Source organism: Erpetoichthys calabaricus, chromosome 4 (genome assembly GCF_900747795.2).
Source record: "Erpetoichthys calabaricus chromosome 4, fErpCal1.3, whole genome shotgun sequence".
NCBI classification, from domain to species: Eukaryota; Metazoa; Chordata; class Cladistia; order Polypteriformes; family Polypteridae; genus Erpetoichthys; species Erpetoichthys calabaricus.
In genome coordinates, this window is record NC_041397.2 from 137,846,908 (window position 1) to 137,867,740 (window position 20,833).

General features: G+C 42.4%; 1 protein-coding gene across 1 annotated transcript in view; it reads right to left on the minus strand.

Moving 5' to 3' along the window:
• Positions 1 to 6,941, minus strand: part of LOC114650298 (CD209 antigen-like protein E) — a 67,961-nt gene extending 61,020 nt beyond the window's left edge. The window contains exon 1 of the mRNA XM_028799845.2: positions 6,648 to 6,941. Within this exon, the coding sequence (XP_028655678.1) occupies positions 6,648 to 6,717 (70 nt within the window). The 5' untranslated portion in view covers positions 6,718 to 6,941. The remainder of the gene's footprint in view (positions 1 to 6,647) is intronic.
• Positions 6,942 to 20,833: the final 13,892 nt, after the last annotated feature.

A 20,833-nucleotide genomic window follows, 5' to 3' on the forward strand; every position in this document is an offset into this window, starting at 1 on the left:
TGGGCAGTTTAATGAGGTCAGTGTTTTGCCAAAGAATAACTCCAGAAGCATAAATGCAAATGGAGGTTTTTAAGAAACCAGGTTTCTGTCTTAACCAGATTACTCACCTTATTCCAGTTTTGTGAGTGCATGTAAACAAAACACAAGGATAATCATCACCAAGTTCTGCAGTGGTCATAAAGGTTTTAAAGAAAAGACTTAATATCCAGCCTAAAGCTACTGCAATGTCATAATAACTATCTAATGAATCCTACTACCTAAGCATGCCTTCATGGCCATATTACTGTATATTCTTGTGTATAAGCCATGTGTTGAAACCCGAAAAATTGATCATAAAATCAGACCCCGACTTATATGCCCGTTCAAAAATGCGACACTTAATTTTTTTTTTTTTTACATCTTCTCCAGTCTCGCATCAGTTTGCTCTTATGATAAAGGTGTACAAGGGTGTGAGATACAAAAAACACAAAACGCATACGTTACTTCAGAATAGTTTGAATATTACTGTGTGGTCATGTAGGCACAATAGAGAGATAGAGAGAGGTTAGGAGCAGGCGCTGATACAGCACATTGTCACACTCACATAGAAAAAAAAGGCAGTGTGCTCCATGGTTATGCTCTCAGGTGGACGTTAGCATATCATAATCTCTTGGACCAATGGCGTGAGTTTTCCACATTCAACTTATACAACCGACATTATAAAATACCAAAAATTATACAGCAAAATCAATCCCCAACTTATCCGCGGGAGAAATGAAACGCCAGTATATATGGTAAGTCAACACGGACTATGCCCCAGGGTTTGACTGTGTTTATATTTCTGATCATTAAATAGCTGCCTTGACATGGGTCAGTAATATTATATTAAAATGTAATAGGACCAACAACTTACGAGTATTTTATAGCATTGTCATTTCAGATGCAATTTTAGTATATCTAGAGTCACCCTAAAACAAACACATCTTCATCATGTGTCTGGGATAATGTCGTGTTATTCCTTAAATGTCATTTGTGAAAGCCCTGTAATTATTGTGCTATGTTTAAATAGTGTACATATTGTAATGGATAGCTGTGACCCCTGCCCAGCCAGGAGGCTGATATACCGAAGGACCAGGGCAGCAGATGTGCAGAGGACACTGCCTCCCCCAGAGTGCTAGAGGGCAGCCCCCCTGGGATGCTGTGATTCCACAGATTCCTGCAAGGCTTCATGGGAGTTGGAGTTCAGGACAGCACTGTTGGATTCTGTGGAGGCTGCCAAGGAGAGCTGCAGAGTCCTATATTGGGCTCCAACCACACCTTGGAGTGATTCCAGATCTGGCTAACGAGCCCCTTGAGCTGCATAAAAGGAGCCGCTTCACTTCACTCAGCGAGGAAGGGAGGAAGAGGGACGAAGCTTGCCAGTGAAGGAGTGGAGTGGAGTGGAGTGGAGGTGGAGAGGAAAAAGAAAGAGAAAAGAAAGGAAAGGACAAGAAAAGAAAGTGCTGTGTGCTGTTTATGGTACTGTGCTGGAGGGGGAACGAAATACAAGCATTTCCACTAAAAAATAAAACATGTGACTTGTAAAGACTTGTGCCTAGAGTCTGCCTGTATTGGGGTTGGTGACTGTTTTGCCCCCTGGTGGGCACAATATATATATATATATATATATACTGTATATATATATATAGTTCCAGAGACAATTGTGTTCTTACATTTCTTGTTACCTTTATATATTTTAAATAGTGTGTTTGCCTCGAAGCACCTATTTAAGATATTTAAGGTGTATATATTAAGGCATCTGTGCTTTTTACATCCATTGCTTGTGCATGAGCTTTGACCAGGACCGTTTCCTTGACTTATACTCCACTATCCTAACATCACATTAACTTACTCCAGTGCTTCTGTAATCTAAATGTAAATAGTGAGGACTCTACTGGGACTCATAAGTCCTTCTTATAAGTGGTACTTTCAAGTTGCAGAATTCAAGCCTGCCCAGTTCTCTATGCTATCTAAATCTCTGTGTAATAATTTAGCCGATGTAACATTATTTGCCTTTCCATCTTGTTTGGTATCATCTGCAAACTTAACCAGCTTATTAATTATATTCTTGTCCTAATCATTTATGTATATTTAAAAGAGCTGTAGCCTCAGCACTGACCTCTGATGGACACCTGTAGTAATAGGTTTGAAGTGTGCCTCTGTAATCGGTGATGTTTTGTATACCAAACACAATATGCTATGAGGCCATAAAGCAGAAACCATGCAATTCAGTTGACAGAGGAAAATTGCAATGGATTTGGAGAGAAACATGTAAAAGACACACAAGCATGCTATTTTGAAAGAGCTGATGTTTTCTGATCAAGACATGGTCAGGGCCACCGTCTGCAGTAACCATACATGATTAGAATAGTGTTATGTTGGTCTGAGAGGACCAGTTGCCCATATTTGGGAAACCTTATAAAAAGCTCACTAATTATGCAAAATATGTGAGTATATATATATATATATATATTGTAAAAAGAATCACCAAGAAGCCATAAGCCGACAAATGCTGCCCCCAACACCATCCCCCCCAACACTGGACTTGTATAGCTGTCAGTATTCCCTATTGAAGAACTGAATGATGACAGCACATTCCATTGGCTTCTCTCCGACTTGATATGTATGTTTAAATAATTACACATTGTATTTTGGGGGTGGAAGCTACATTTTAAAGCAAGTTAACTCTTTTTGTACCATATTGCTTTTGTTTGAGTTTGATTATTTTCAACATGGTTACTAAAGGAATGTGTATGACTCAAGTCAATAAAGAACACAATCCCGTGGAGCAAGACCCCCTTTGCTGGAGACAACACCACTCATATACACCCCTCTTACTGTATGCTTTTGTTGCTTCCTCATAGAATTAGATGGTTCCATTCCCATTGACAGCCAATGTTTTCATCCATCCATCCATCCTCTTCCGCTTATCCGAGATCAGGTCACGGGGGCAGCAGCTTCAGCAGAGATGCCCAGATTTCCCTCTCCCAGGCCACTTCTTCTAGTTCTTCCAGGGGAATCCCGAGACATTCCCAGGCCAGCCGGGAGACATACAGTAGTCCCTCCAGCATGTCCTGGGTCTTCCTCCCGGTTAGATGTGCCCGGAACACCTCACCAGGGAGGCGTCCAGGAGGCATCCTGATCAGATGCCCGAGCCACCTCATCTGACTCCTCTCGATGCAGAGGAGCAGCGGCTCTACTCTGAGCCCCTCCCGGATGACTGAGCTTCTCACCCTATCTTTAAGGGAAAGCCCAGACACCCTGTGGGGGAAACTCATTTGAGCCACTTGTATTCGCGATCTCGTTCATTCGGTCACTGCCCATAGCTCATGACCATAGGTGAGGGTAGGAACGTAGATTGACTGGTAAATTGAAGAGCTTTGCCTTACGGCTCAGCTTCTTTTTCACCATGACAGACCGATGCAGAGCCCACATCACTGCGGATGCCGCACCGATTCGCCTGTCGATCTCACGCTCCATTCTTCCCTCACTCATGAACAAGACCCCGAGATACTGAACTCCCCCACTTGGGACAGGATCTTGCCCCCAACCCTGAGAGGGCACTCCACCCTTTTCCAGCTGAGGACCATGGTCTCGGATATGGAGGTGCTGATTCCCATCCCAGCTGCTTCACACTCAGCTGCGAACCAATCCAGAGAGAACTGAAGATCACGGCCTGATGAAGCAAACAGGACAACATCATCTGCAAATAGCAGTGACCCAATCCTGAGTCCATCAAACAGGACCCCCTCAATGCCCTGGCTGCGCCTAGAAATTCTGTCCATAAAAGTTATGAACAGAATTGTTGACAAGGGGCAGCCCTGGCAAAGTCCAACTCTCACTGGAAACGGGTTTGACTTACTGCAGGCAATGTGGACCAAGCTCTGACACCGGTTGTACAGGGACCGAACAGCCCTTATGAGGGGGTCCGGTACCCCATACTCCCAGAGCACCCCCCACAGGATTCCCCGAGGGACACGGTCAAACGCCTTTGCCAAGTCCACAAAACACATGTAGACTGGTTGGGTAAACTCCCATGCACCCTCCAGGACCCTGCTAAGGGTGTAGAGCTGGTCCACTGTTCCACGACCAGGACGAAAACCACACTGTTCCTCCTGAATCCGAGGTTCAACTATCTGACGGACCCTCCTCTCCAGGACCTCCGAATAGACTTTTCCAGGGAGGCTTAGGAGTGTGGTCTCTCAGTAGTTAGAACACAACTTCTGGTCCCCCTTCTTAAAGACGGGGAAAACCACCCCAGTCTGCCAATCCAGAGGCACTGTCCCCAATGTCCACGCGATGTTGCAGAGGCGTGTCAACCAAGACAGTCCTACAACATCCAGAACCTTGAGGAACTCCGGGCATATCTCATCCACCCCTGGGGCCCTGCCACCAAGGAGTTTTTTGACCACCTCGGTGACCTCAGTCCCAGAGATGGGGGAGCCCACCTCCAAGTCCCTAGGCTCTGTTTCCTCATTGAGGAGGACTTCGAAGTACTCCCCCCACCGACCCACAACATCCCGAGTCAAGATCAGCAGCACATCATCCCCACCATATACATTGTTGACACTGCACTGCTTCCCCCTCCTGAGACGCCAGATGGTGGAATAGAATCTCCTCGAAGCCATCCTAAAGTCGTTCTCCATGGCCTCCCCAAACTCCTCCCACTTCCGAGTTTTTGCCTCAGCAACCACTGAAGCCACATTCTGCTTGGCCTGCCAGTACCTATTAGCTGCCTCCAGAGTCCCACAGGACAAAAGGGTCCTGTAGGACTCCTTCTTCAGCTTGACGGCATCCCTCACCGCCGGTGTCCACCAACGGGTTCGGGGATTGCCGCCACGACAGGCACCGACCACCTTACGGTCAGAGCTCTGGTCAGCCACCTCAACAATAGAGGCATGGAACATGGCCCATTCAGACTCAATGTCCCCCACCTCCCTCGGGCCGTAGTCAAAGTTCTGCCAGAGGAGGGAGTTGAAGCTACTTCTGACAGGGGACTCTGCCAGATGTTCCCAGCAGACCCTCATAACACGTTTGGGCCTACCAGGCCTGACTGGCATCCTCTCCCGCCATCGAAGCCAACTCACCACCAGGTGGTGATAAGTTGACAGCTCCACCCCTCTCTTCGCCTGAGTGTTCAAGACATGTGGCCGCAAGTCCGACAACACGACCACAAAGTCGATCATCGAACTGAAGCCTAGGGTGTCCTGGTGCCAAGTGCACATATGAACACCCCTATGCTTGAACATGGTGTTCGTTATGGACAATCCGTGATGAGCACAGAAGTCCAAAACAAAACACCGCTCGAGTTCAGATCGGGGGGGCCATTCCTCCCAATCACGCCCTTCCAGGTCTCACTGTCATTGCCTACATGAGCATTGAAGTCTCCCAGCAGTACGAGGGAGTCCCCAGAAGGTATGCCCTCTTACACCTCCTCCAGGGACTCCAAACTGCTGTTCGGCACATACGCACAAACAACAGTTAGGACCCGTCCCCCAACCTGAAGGCGGAGGGAGGCTACCCTCTCGTCCACCATGGTAAATCCCAATGAACAGGCTCCAAGTCGGGGGGCAATAAGTATGCCCACACCCGCTCGGCACCTCTCACCGGGGGCAACTCCAGAGTGGTAGAGAGTCCAGCCCCTCTCAAGGAGATTGGTTCCAGAGTCCAAGCTATGCGTTGAGGTGAACCCGACTATATCTAGCCGGAACCTCTCGACCTCGCACACAAGCTCAGGCTCCTTCCCCTACAGAGAGGTGACATTCCACGTCCCAAGAGCCAGCTTCTGTGGCTGAGGATCGGACCACCAAGGTCCCCGCCTTCGGCCACCACCCAGTTCACACTGCATCAGACCTCTCTGGCCCCTCCCATAGGTGGTGAGCCCATGGGAAGGGGGACCCACGTTGCCTCTTCGGGCTGTGCCCGGCTGAGCCCCATGGGTGCAGGCCCGACCACCAGGCGCTCGCCATCGAGCCCCACCTCCAGGCCTGGCTCCAGAGGGGTTCCCCGGTGACCTGGGTCCGGATGAGGGAAAACGCCATCTAAATTTTTTTTCTTCTTCAGAGGAGGTTTTGTTGAACCGCTCTTTGTCTCATCTCTCACCTAGGACCAGTTTACCCCAGACACAAGAGCTCCTAGGATCATTGGGACACATAAACCCCTCCACCACGATAAGGTGGCAGTTCGAGGAGAGTAATATATTCATTCATCATTCAATATAAATAGATTAAAAAAGTTGTTTCCCTAAATTGAATTAAATAACCCACTGGCACTGTCGAATTCAGAATCTGACAAAGTGAACAAGTTGTTGTTTTAAAGAACTATCAGGATTTTTCCAAACTCCTGAAAAACTGGAACAAAACTGCATATTTATATAAGGCTTACTCTTGCCCTGATATGAATATCACATCATATGAATAGCATACATTAGTCCTTCTTTAGCAGTAAAGAAATTCTTGATGTATCTAATTTGAGATAGATTGAGTTAGACATTATCTATCAATTTTCTTTATCAGTTATCACTAAAAGATAGAGAAAGTGACCAGATAGATAGATAGATAGATAGATAGATAGATAGATAGATAGATAGATAGATAGATAGATAGATAGATAGATAGATAGATACTGACCTGGTTCTGTTGGTCCATTTTTTGTATTCTCGGGAAAGACAACTGAGGCATAAACAAGTTCTCCAGACATGTTGCAGTGGCTCACAACTGGAATGACAGGAGCTCCAGTGACTTCATTTACCTCTATTCTCTTATTTTGTTGTCTTTATTGAGATAAGACTTTATCATGTATGAAGGTTTAAATCTGCTTAGTAGTGTAATATTTCACTAGATAAATAGGAGAAGAGGAAGTAGCAATCAAAAGAACAGAAGGTCAGTACAGATTGTTGCCACACTATCCATTTAGCAGTGTTAAGTACTGCTTTTCAGTGACAGGAAGACTGCTCAGCATAAACACTGAAGAGTTTGGTTTTCTGTTCATTCAGGCTGAGTTGGCACTCACACAATTTTCTCCCAGTTGTCTGCTATCTATCTATCTATCTATCTATCTATCTATCTATCTATCTATCTATCTATCTATCTATCTATCTATCTATCTATCTATCTATCTATCTATCTATCTATCTATCTATCTATCTATCTATCTATCTATCTATCTATCTATCTACATTGCTTGACAGTAGCTTATCATATATAGAGTATTTTCTTTTTAAAAGTAAGTGATTTCTACACTATAAAAAATGTATTTCAAAATGTATTTTAAAAATGAAACAGAACCAAGATTTTTCTGACAAAAGGAACTAGCTTCAGTGGCAGAAAGCAAGTGCCAACAATGAAATTAAATAATTAAGACCCTCAATCTGCTGACAATGAAAGGGAATCAAGGCACATACAGAAATCAATGAAATCAGGATATACAAATATCTTTTGAAAATCTTGCTGCTGTGTTCTGATTTACCATTCACACTCCTGTCCCAGGGTGTCTTAAGTTCTCCATTTTTTCCTGACCCTGCAAAGAAATATCTATTAAGTCAAACGATGATTCGGATTTAGTGCATGATTTTAGGAATGCTCATTGCAATGAATCAACCTCCCATCTTGCAAGCATTATGACAGAAATGGCCTGCAGCTTCAGCTGACCTAAAAATACAATAAGTGGGCTCAGACTACAGATAGATAGAATGGGTAGTGCAGTATAATGGGTATATGTTTTTTCATAAAACAGAGAAGTGGCATGAAGAGTGCAGTGAATCAGGTTTGCTGGGTAGCTGTGCTCCTCCTATACCTTTTATCATTCTCACACGTCCTCTGGATGTGTGTGTTAAGTTAACTGGTGACTCCCAGTCTTCCATATAAGTGAGTCTGGAAGTGACCTGTGATGGACTGGTATCTCATCCAAGTTTGGAACCTACCTTAACCTTGATGATACTGGTGATAGTATCTGTCTCCTTCCATTTATGGGTAATAGAAGTTTATAATGGATGGAGCAATGAAAGATTAATTGTAGGAATAAAACCCATATGAAGTACAAATATGACAAAAGCATTTGTGTTCAGCAGGATGTGTTAATTGCATGAATAGACCTGTTTACTGTGCCACCTCAAATCCACAATGGAGGCAAAATGACAAATAACAGCAACAAAAAACAACCAAAACACAAATAATAGATTTATACTTAGCAGTCAGGAAGTGCATAAGTTTAGAGGGTAGAAGATTATGGTGGGCTGCAATTCAAAAGGCCCACAGCTGAGTAGGTTGATGTCTGTAATGCTCCAGCATGTCCAGGGGTCAGTAGTTTTCAAAGTAACAATCCATTTTTGTAACTTCAAGATAATATTGTTTTGTCATAATGTGACAGTGTGGGTCGGCTACTTGCTCCCTTTTCAAGAATGGCAGCCTATTGCACCCGCCACCGTCAGTGCCGTAACCGAGATGAGCTTGGCAGATGAGAACAAACCACACTTGAAGTAAGGGGATGGTGTAAAAGTGATCAGTGCTTTTATCAAAAAAAGTATTCAAACAGTGCAGTGCTTAAAAAGTTCAATACATAAATAATCCATGAAAAGGAGTATCAGTGGAGGTTAAAATCAGAATAAATAAATCCATTAAAAACAAGGTTAAAATCAACTAGCAGGAAACTGTCTTTACTAAAAAACCCAGTGCTTTTTCTCACTGGTGGCTCCTCTGCTTGTCCCATATGGCTCTTGCAGCAGAGGAGTCGCCCTAACAGCAGACCTTCCTCAGGTCTGGGTCCCAGGCGTCTCATGGCTACAAAAAGGCTCCCTCTCCAGACCTTGGCTTGGGTCCCCAATGGCCAGGGCACTCACACTGGGGCTCTCCTCCCAAGCTTCCTTGACCCCCGATGCCTTCCTGGTCTTCCACGGCGAGCCGTCTAAACTCCAGGGGTCTCATGTATAACGCCGTGCATAGAATTCACACTATAACATGGCGTACGGACAAAAGCAGAAATGTGCTTCCGCACAAAAAAATCCAGATGCATAAATCTGTGTGAACGCCAACTTCCACGTTCTTCCGCTACATAAATCCCGGTCAGCATGAAAAGTAACGCACGTGCACATGCCTGCTGTCCTGCCCCAACTCCTCCCAGAATTATGCCTCTTTGAATATGCAAATCAATAAAAATAGCCCTTAAGCTCAGCCTTCTGTGAAAAGACAATGGCAAAAGCACGGGGGAAAACAGAAGAATTTCAGCGAATACCAAGTGGAGGTAAGGAAAAACGCACTATTTGTTGGTTTAAACAGTGATATAATCAACAAAAGGAAGTTGATCGAGTGACAGAGTGTCGGAGAAACTCGAAAGTTCAAGTTCACAAAGTCGCACAGTACCAGAAATAAAAAAGAAGCAGTCAGATAACAAAGTCGCCGTAAAAAGGCGAGTCGTAGCCCACCATCTGACTGTCATATGAAAGCTTATTAGGGTACAGAGAAAAAAAATAGGCACAGTGGGGAAAAAAGCACAAAATGTCAACTTTAATCTCTAAATTTCCACTTTAATCACGTAGTTTATTTTGTCATTAAAGTAGAACATCATAAACTTCATCTTAAAATTGTTTAATTTACTAGTTTCTCAAATCCCATCTTAACTACAGAAGCACGTTAAATGCTTTGTTTTGTATTTGATCTTCTATGTGCTCTGTGTGCCCTACCTACTTCTTTAACGGGCTTTCTCTTCCTCTGACAGGACATAGAATCCATTACATTCGTGATATTACAGCTCTCTGAATAATTAAAATACTGAGATGTATATGTGATATTTTCATGATGATAGCAGTTAAAGCATGTTATTAAACATGGGAACACAGTGGCACAGTGATAGTGATGAGCAGGCACTTCATCCACAGATTGTTCCTGCCTCCCACAAGATGCTTGCTGTGCCGTGTGTGACCTTCCATGAAATAATTTATTACAGCAGTACTATCTCTTTCAAACGTACTAACCCCCAATTCCTGTCCTTTCTTTTCTTTCTCCAAGTAACCAATCACCACACAATCAGCTCTGTAATAGATGTTAAGCCATCTGTAAGCTTAGAACACTGATTCTTCAAAACTGTTAAGGAACATTGAAATATCTTCGTAGTACATGTTTAATTATTCTATCCATCTGTTTTTCCGCAGTGTCGCGCCTGCCCCAGCAAGAATACAGTGTGAGGCAGGAATAATCGGGGCGCCAGCTCGTTGTTAGCGTTGCGACACTGTGTCCTCATGTTTAATTATTAACAATATAGATTATTTAAATGACGTTAACATTTTATCTGTATAATGTAATAAACATATTTTGCTGCATTTCATCTTAAAAATTATATCGTCATCATATGTAAATATGAGCTTTATAAAGTGGTGCAGGTTGTGCAATATTATAACTGTATTGCAAGTTTACACTGAGGTAATTGTACTTGTAAGTACAAACAGTTCTACAAGGTGCATTTGATGGACTGATTGAGTGCATTTATAGTTCTTGGGATGAAACTGTTTCTGAACCGCGAGGTCCGTACATGAAAGGTTCCGAAGCATTTGTCAGATGAGAGCAGTTCAAATAGCGAATGGCTGAGGCAGCGTGTGCTTGATTCTGTATACCGATAATTCTCTTTCCGATCAGCTGCTCCGAGTGGTGCAGTGAGAGTAACAACGCTAAAGCAGCTATGGTATTTGGAATAGTTTGACCATTCTGTGGACCATTATATTTTTACAAGTTAATTACAATCAGATGCCTTAAACTAATAAATAATATACGGTTAATTTCAGTGTATTTATAAAGCCGCATCAGGGATGTGGATCTGAAAAAGAAAGGGAAACCACAGTGGAACAGTAGTACTGCTATGACGCTGGGTGCCGCCAGTTTGCAAAACTGAGCAGAGAACTTGCGTACGCCAGGGTTTGAGCTACCATGAAAATGTGCGTGGCTTTACACTAAGTTTAGGTTTTAAACATCACGATTTGAGCATGGAAACGAGAGTACGCAAAATTTTTGTGCGTACGCACCGTTTATACATGAGGCCTCAGGTCATTCCCACTCCTCGTTGCACCTCAGCCAGCGTGACCCATTTCAACCCCCCCACGACCACACACTCCTCTTCACGCCTCACTTCCCAACTGCCTACTTACTCTCCCTCAAGCCTGCTCTCTCCAGCTCACTCTTTCCACCTCCTGCCTTCTTTCTTTCTTTCCTTCTTTTTCCTTTTAACCTCCATCTTTTCTTTTTTGACTCTCCCTTCTCTCGCACTCGTGCTTCCCCTTTTAAAATGGGAACGTGGCACAGCTGTGTCGATTAGCAGCTCCTGGTACCAATTAGGGTCTCGGATGATCCTACACCTATGCACTTAGTGTAGGGTCATCCGCCCCTACATCGTGCCCAGGAACTGCTCTTGCCATGCTACCAAGACGCGAGTGCTACGATTATTTATTTAAAAATATGCTGATCAGCTGAAGACCTCACTTTACCACACAAAATAATAATACTTTTTATAACTTCAAATGATAAACCAATCAGTGTTTAACTAGAGGCTTCATCCACTTTTGCTAAAATCTCTGGAAGCAGAGAACCTCCTCAGAGTTTCTCCCAGCAGAGCCCAAGAAATACTTTCTCACAGGCTGACACAGAATAATAGGGAAAGCAAGAATGGAAGACTGTATAATGAAAAGAAAATTAAGCAATAATAATAATAACAATAATAGCATCAAACAAATCATAATGTATATTAAGTATGAATTAACTCAATTTCATAAGCAGATTATGTATAAGAGTGCAAAGCTTACTGAATACACAGACCACAGTGGTCATGACTGCCTTCTACATTCTTGAGGAGATATAACAAGAAGTAATGGGATAACAACATACAGTAGTTATGACAAAAGTAATACAATGCACCCAAAATGTCCTCCCATAAAATAGTTTGATGGATTTCCATTATTAACTGCAGTTGCACCTATTGATGTGCTTTATCAGCTGGGATGTAAGAATGCAGTTCTGGTCTTCTTGTCCACTAACACCTGGATATCTATGCACCGCCTCATTGGCACTTTTCACAAATCCTTCTCTGACTGGTACGTGACTTCTATTCTTCTACAAGATTAGATACCATAGATTGGTGAAGAAATCTATGTGTTGAAGGTGGCTGGATTACTGTGGGTGGCAGATAATTATGTGACTGAAAACCAAGTGAAGCATTCATCCATTTCCTGGACATCTCTATAGCAATACCAATAATAGTGCCTTTTGTCCTCAGCCCTGTCTGTGTATCTTTAATCCTGTGCTCCTTCCTTATTTTAACAACAGGTCACTGAATGCAGAAATGGACTCTGCAGTGTACAGGCATTCAGTTTAAAAGTGAGTGCTTTAAAAAGGACAATTCCAGAAACAGTAATCTGCTTTGCTGAATTTCTCCCTTTTTTGCCACAGTTCACTTCCTCTTGCTAAACTGATTTCCCGTCTTTGAAACTTTTCATGCATTGCTTATTTTGCACTGCAATGTATTTCTCCTAAACTCTTGGTAATAAAGGGAAGTCATGGATTTCACTCTGTCGTGTTTTCAGAAGAGCCTAAGTCGGATCAGCACGACAGAAGCTTATCAGAGATGTCCATCTGGAAAGACATGTAAATGCTTTTCATACTTCCACTGAGAACTGATAAGGCTTGATGCTCTGTATCTGCTTACACTGTAAGTGACTAAAAGAAACATTTTCATTAAGTGTGCTATGTCATCCTGAATTGTATAATTAGGAAGTACCAAATATTTACACTGCCAACACTATTAATTTCTGTTTCCTTTTTTAGCCCTATTTAAAACTGTCTCTGTAGTATCCTTGGAAACTGAACTTGGTAAACCATTTTGCCTTTAAAACTGCAATTTGATATCCAGACTATAACATAACAAAGCAATCCAAGAGTACCTGTGAAATGGATAATAGGTATTTTTGTGTACACAAGCAAAATTAACTAAAATTGAGAACAGAGCATAAAGTAATATACAATGTTTATTGAATGAGTGTCCTGACTGGGATGGACTCTGCTCCCTTACCTGGCCTGCAAGCCAAAATAAGGGATGGTCTTTAAGGTAGCTGTAATCTTCCCCCTCTGTGCTAGGATGTGGACATGGAGGGACACTAAAGCAGCAGGTATGCCAGAGTTGGCACACTAGTAGACATGAATGGACATGTAGGGTGGGGAAGCAACTCGACTGGGATGGTTGGCAATCCCTTTCCCGGTCAGGAGGCCAGAAGTATGCAACAGTGGGAGACTGCCTGATATGGGCAGATCATTCCCAGCAACCTTTTTGGCAAGGCCCTGGTATTGACACCCTGTGATAAGAGGTCCAAGTCGAAGTGCGATTTTAAATACTTTGAGTCCCAGTGTGTGCAGGTGCAAGTGTGTGTATACATACGCAACTCCCGGGTTGATTTGGGTGATTGGCTGAGAAATGCGAATGGGTCAGTCAGGTGCCTCATTCACACCCAAGAGTAGGTGGAGAACAGCACCTGCACGTAATCGGGGTTATAATAGATGATAGAAAGTGAACACATCAGAAAAGGAGGAGAGAGAACACAAAAGTAATCGGAGGTTAAGAAAGAAGAAAGAGGCAGGAAGGTGCGGAGCCCATGTCGTGAAGAATAGAGGCAGGTGGACAGGAGTGTGCCCTGGAGAAGCGAGTGGCACCCAAGTGCGGGGCTGGAGGAGGGGCACTTCTTAGAGCAATGAGGGAGCCAGCGGGGAGTCCTACAGAAGCCTGATCAACTGGCAGTAAGGACCCGGGATTTAGTGGATGACTGCACCTGTCGGCATAAATTTGTGTTCTAATTGAGGGGGTTAGAAGAGTGAAAACCTTTGAAAAATAGAGTGCACAGTTCACAGTGCAAGTTGATGTTGTGTTACCACAATGATTAATATTCCCCTTGTCCTACTGCAACCCTCTGTTCGCTAAAAGCTCGTTTCCCCAACAGAAGGCTTGCTAACTTGATGAATCTCTGTCGCTGTCTCTCCCTTGAAGAGTGAGTGCTGTCTTTGAACGCGACTGAGAGAATAAAACTGAATAAAAAAAAATTTTAAAAAAGCTAACCTTTACAAGTATCATACATTTACACCGGCTGTTACAGACTGAAATCAAATGTATGTATTTATTCTAAAATAGTAAGAATAAGAGCAGCTCACTTCTTAAAACGGACTCGTCCGGGATCGAACCCGTGATGTTTTGATTACCAGTCCACAATTGATACTGTTGCGCCACCAAAATGGTTGTAGCAAAAGCGTGTCAATGTCGCACCCTAACGCAGGTTCTTTTTCTGCAGTTATATTCTTGAATAGAAGCGCACTTGTTCTGTTATATTTGTACCTTTTGTGAAAGTGTTTATTTGATATTAGGAATTCAGGCTTAACACATTATACACTTCATGTCTACATTTGGTCAATTATTACTAAAACATGAAAACGTTTCTGTTTTAATGATGTGTTTACTGTACATAGATTGTCGTAGACATGGAACACACATGAAATGCATGTGTTCCAAATAATGATATAGAATTTATAAAAGGTGTCATTTTGCTTGACTTCTCACTCTATACAACTCCAAGCAACTGACACGCAGGTAAACAGACTTGAGCTGAGAAAAATGTGCGGCGATGGGGGATGTGATAGTAGGCTGCTTGCTGCTTTCTGCTTATCGACACATTTACAAGACATAAGACGCTGATGGAGAGGTGTGAAGCAAAGTTTTTTCGTGGGCTCTGGTAATTCTAGTGTTAATCACAATCAGTTTGCTTTTTTGCCACACACCTACTTGCACTCAATGAAGTCACCAGGCATACCATGGTGGTTCGGTGCTGTATGCATCAGTTTTATTATCTGTGTCAACGTCTGACGACCAATTCACATCATTATCACTATCGCTTGATTCGTTTAATGATTTAGTTTCAGTTTGCTCTAAAACAAGCTGTACAGCTTCTCGTTTACACATCATTGTGTTTTGGTTGTCTGATGTTTTATGATAGCATGGATAGAGGAAATACAAAGGGCAAAGATTACGTCTAAACTCACTGTACCTGTAAAGCTTTCAAACAGGCATCGGCTCTGTCAGCTAGCACATCGGCTGTCAGATTAAGGAGTGAATTCTCAATATGGTGGAATCCTGAAGCTGTACTGGAAAGTCACCACCAACTTGTGTTGTTCCTATTCATTTAATCTGACATCCGTTTGTGATGAGATAGGCAACTGCAGTTTTCAAGTTTCACATCACCTCCAGCTAGAAAGCTGGTGCCACACTGGTGCCATTTGCTTAATTCTTTAATTAGCTAGTAGCGTTGCTTCCGTAAAGCTCCGAATTCCTGAATTTGAGTCTAGCCTGGACTTTATCTTTGTGGAGTTTGCATGTTCTTTCTGGATCGGCAAAGCCTTTTCACCAAATATTCTGCTCTTCCCCCCACAGTTTAATATGCACACCTTTGGAATATGTGGCAACTCTAACTTGTTATGTCTGAATGAGCACGTCTTAACAACGGTTGTGTAATTCCATTAGATAATATGCAAGTCTAACCAGTCCAAAAGTACAACATATGTGCCTCTATCAAGGTCATATTTTATAATGCTTCAATCAATATCAATTTCATCAGGAAGACCAACTGAGCAATGTACATAGACTGGGGAATTCCTGATGTGTCTCAGCTGTCCACTTTGTTGAATGACACCATGCATTACTTATTAAATGTGTTAATGGCTTTCAGAAGGTTATAAAGCTTCACATAAAATGAGAATAATAACTCATATGGCCCATAGATTCATGGACCAGTTTCTTAGGATGTTAACTTTCTGATGATAATCACTTCAGATATTTGCTATTAAATACCCCTAAGCAGGGCCGTGTTAACGCATGAGCACACTGTGCAGTTGCCAGGGGCCCCACGAGCATATGGGGTCCATGCTGTATGGTTTACCAATTGAGTTATCATTTATTTTTGTGTTTTTCTAGGCTCGTGTTATATTGTTCAAATGTTTGTGTTGATTAATCTTTGCTGAAGAGCATGTTTTTAAATGTTTAAACACTGATTTTGTTGGAAGTACCAATACAATAAATATGTTTAATTCTATCGACCATTTATATTTGTATTTCTGTAAGTGGTTGTGTAGGTAGGGGCCCCAGTGCACTGCTTTTCCCGGGGGCCTATAATTCTATTAAGATGGCCCTGCCCCTAAGACACATATTTTTGAGTCAATTTTCAGTCCTGTCTTCTCTACAGAGAATTGCTTTATATGTGTACCTCATGTCTTGGTGAATACTAGCAGATGATCAATGTATGCAGCTTCTTGGGGGCCTATATAAATGCAAAGAATTATTATTATTATCTCTGCTCACTTACTCCACGCATACACTCTAGTATAACCTTTGAGATGTATGAGGAGAAAAGTCACACAAACACTGGAAGAATCTACTAAAACCTTTCTAGACAGCTCCCATAACTGTGAGAGTCTGAGCTGGCAACGCTAATCACTGCACAGCCATACTATGCATTATTGTAGTTAGTGGAGTTTAATTTTTTTTTTTATTTGATTTGCTATACTATATTAATCCTTGAGGGGAAGCTGCTTTATTGCATGATTTGAGGGTCAGACATCAATAACAGTAAATAAACTTATTAAGTCTTTTCTTTTAAGGATAAAACCTTAGCCAACCTTACCAATCAAGCTTATTTACATATCATCACAACAAAATAACACAACATAACATCACAACCTAGTATAACATCAAAACTTAAGATTTTATCACAACATAGCACAGCATAACAGCACAGAAAATTACAAATCCCTGAAGCTTACATTACAACACAATTTAAAATAATATCACAATATATTACTCAAACCAGCTTACTGTAAATCAGTGCAATCTCAAAAGTTATGAGTTAGTGGTAAAATGAGGGCATCTAGTGACTGAATGAAGAAACTGCAGCCTGAATCTGAATTTGATGAAGAGTGCTAAGCAAAAATACACAGCTCAAAAAAAATTAAGGGAACACTTAAATCACACATCAGATCTTGCTGAATGAAATATTAGTAATGCTGTGTAATTCATTGAGAACAAAATGACGTAATAATGGTCAATGGAAACTAAAATCACCAACCCATTGAGGGCTGGATTAAATATCACACCAAAAATCAAACTGAAATCACAGGCTGATCCAATTTGTTTGAATTTCATCACAGCAACTCATAATGTGAATCAGTAGTTGGTATATTACCCACATGCCTGTATGCACTTCTGACAACGTCTTGGCATGCTCCTGATGACACAGCAGATGGTGTCCTGAGGGATCTCTTCCCAGATTTTGATCAGGGTGTCAATGAGATCCTGGACAGTCTGTGGTGCTACTTTGCAGCGCTGGATGAACTGATACCTAATGTCCCAGAGGTTCTCAATCGGATTCAGGTCTGGGGAACATGAGGGCCAGTTAATGGCATCAATGCCTTTGTCAACTAAGAACTGCCAACACACTCTGGCCACATGAGGCCTGGCATCATCCTTCACCAGGAGGAAACCAGGGCCCACTGCACCAGTTTAAGGTCTGACAAGGACTCTCAGGATTTCATCCCGGTACCTAATAACAGTCAGGGTACCATTACCTAGCATGTGTAGGTCTATGTGACCCTCCAAGGATATGCCTCCCCAGACCATCACTGACACACCACCAAACCAGTCATGCTGGATGATGTGACAGGCTGCATAACGTTCACCATGATGTCTCCAGACTCCTTCATGTCTCAGTGTGAACCTGTTGTTATCTGTGAAGAGAATGGGGCACCAATGGCGGAGCTGCCAATTATGGGATTCTCTGACAAATGTTACTTGAGCTGCACGGTGATGGGCTGTGAGCATAGATCTCAATAGAGGATGCCAGGCCCTCATACCTCCCTTTGGTTAGAAGCAGGCACTCCAGTAGTCAGCTGGAGGTCATTTTGTAGGGCTCTAGCAGTGTTCCTCCTTGCACAATAGGGCAGATACTGGTCCTGCTGCTGGGTCGATGCCCTTCTACGGCCCTGTCCAGCTCTCCTTGTGTAATGGCTTATCTCCTGGTATCTCCTCCATGCTATTGAGACTGTGCTGGGAGACACAGTAAACCTGTTTGGGACGGTACGCATGGATGTGCCATCCTGGAGGAGCTGGACTACCTGTGCGACCTGAATCAGCTACAGGTACTGCCTCATGCTACCAGTGATGACAAGGACACTAACAAAAATGGAAAACTAGAATCAGTCAGGAAAGATAAGGAAAGAGCAGCTGTCTGTGGCCACTACCTGCAAAACCATTCCATTTATGGGGATTGTCTTACTGTTGTCACAATCTCTTATGCTTCCTAACTGGACAGACTTATATCCCTGAAGCTTAACTGACTTGGTGTTAGTCTGTGATGATAAAGTATCCCCTTAATTTTTTTGAGCATTGTAATTTGCAGTTGAATTAACTTGAATGAAATTGAAATAGTGAATTCAAGATAAAAAAAAGACTTAAGTTGATTTGAAAAAAACAACAGTTGCAATTGCACTGATGTATTGCTTTTTCTCACAAAATTATCTTCCATGCAATTAGCCAATCCCTCACTCAAGATGCTTTGCCTTCTTGATGTTCATTTTGATACTGCAGTCATCAAGTTAAGTCTTTCTATTCTGTGTCTTGAAGTTTCTTTTAAGTCGCAGCCATGAACAAGCCTGTTAATTAAAGATTATTAACAATGCATTCTGACAATCAAAACCTCTGCAGAAATCAGGTGCATTACTGTATCATTTCTGTATCATTTCTCATATTGCAAAATAAGTCAATCAAACATCCATTAAAATAAAGTTATGCATTCCCATTAAACATCACCCATTGTTTCATTTTACATAAAAGGCAACTTTATTTTATTGGGTCAATATCGTCAGAGTATTGTAAAGATTTAACTTCCATGTGCTAATTAACATGTAACACGTCACCACCCTCCAACTCTGTGATTAATAAGCATAACCACCTTACCTTTAAATTCCTGTCTTCCTTTCCTTGAGGCTTTGTTTTCCTTAATTGAAATAACTTCTTAAACTCAAAGTTACGGCACCTTTCTAGGTTGAACAGTCATTGCTGCAGGGAAGGAGACAGTTCAAGGTGATTGACTTGACTAAGCATACAAAATCCTTCTGTGCTACTTACTAGTGCCCAGCAAATTAGATTACATAAGCTTAAAATGAGATATTGCAGTAGACCTGAATGATTTATATCTTGGTATCTTGTCTTAACTGTGCAGGAGTGGCTGAAGATGGACTCTGGATGATGGTGGAAGTCCTTACTAGCATCAAGATGGAGAGCACTAGCTCAATGCTATAAGGAGAGACACACAGAGACATCATACAGGATGAGTAGTTTGAGCCCTCAGACAAGCGTGTGTATTTATTTTACATACAACAGACAAATCGCTTCACCTTAGAGCATCTAAGCAAAATTACCCACTCTTAGAAGCAATGGGGAATAACTTCAAAATAACAAACACACCCAAGCACTGGAACAAGTTACAACTTACCACTCCTTTGCCCCTCCTCATGTGCACCTCCAGACTTATAGCCAACTCTTCGTGGTAGCCCCTTCACCGCTCAGGACTCCATGGCTATTCTGATGCACAAGGTCACTTCCCAACTTTCTCCAGCTATGAGGCTTCTCCTAAATCCTAACATAATCCTAACATTCAGCTCCATCTATTCCTCTGAGGAGTCCTCCTGACACAGGATATCAAGGTGTTCCTACTTAAGCCTTACAAGATGGGGTATCAACAAAAGTTGACATAAATGGCAGAAGGTGGGTGTCGACATAAATTGACCTCAAAAGAGTTAGAAGGCTAAACTGTCAAGAAAAGTGACCTAGATTAGAATGTATTAGCCTACTTGTTTTTATCCACTAGATGGCAGCAAAGACCACAAGATGAAGCTGAACCACTATTCATTTTCCTTACAGTGTGGCAATCCTTCATGTCGAAAGAGGTGCTCTGAGCAAGATGCTTGGTGTATTGTTGATGTCTTGGTTTCTGCACTGTAACATGAGGATTTTTAAACTGTCCGAAGAAAGTGACAATGAGAATGCTGTTGAAAAACAGTGTCAGCCATGTAACACATATTTCATACAGTATGACTTAGCATTGCATGTGATTGGTTGCCTTGGCTGTATCATATGTTTCAAAATAATCATGCTACATGTATTTTGAGTAATAAAAAAGGGTTTTGCTATTTTTCATTAAGTTATTCTGAACTGATTAAACTTACAGCCATGGTGAAAAAAAAATCCTCAAAAGAGTCGAATCATCTGCAGGGTTGGGTGTCCAGTGCCTGGGTGGTGCTCTCTAGCAAGCCATGGATAAGACAGGAAACTTCTAAAGAGTTTGCTGTCAGTCAAGTGGCTAGCTCCAGCCAATCAGTACACACCCTCATCTACTGACTGTTATAATACAACAAAGGCAGCAGTGCTTGGACAATTGCCTGAACAGAGCAAGGGCATCTAAGGATGAATTTTTGCATGACAGCAAAATGTCTTACATAGACATTTATATGCTTGCTTAGAATTGAATGATACGTGTATGGGAAATCATTTAATGTTTCTGCTGCATTGATGACTTTTGAGCTTGGAATCTGTAATGGCTATTTGCATTCTTATCTCTAGAATGATCCACTTTGTTATCCATCCATCCATCCATCTTCCAACCCGCTGAATCCGAACACAGGGTCACGGGGGTCTGCTGGAGCCAATCCCAGCCAACACAGGGCACAAGGCAGGGAACCAATCCTGGGCAGGGTGC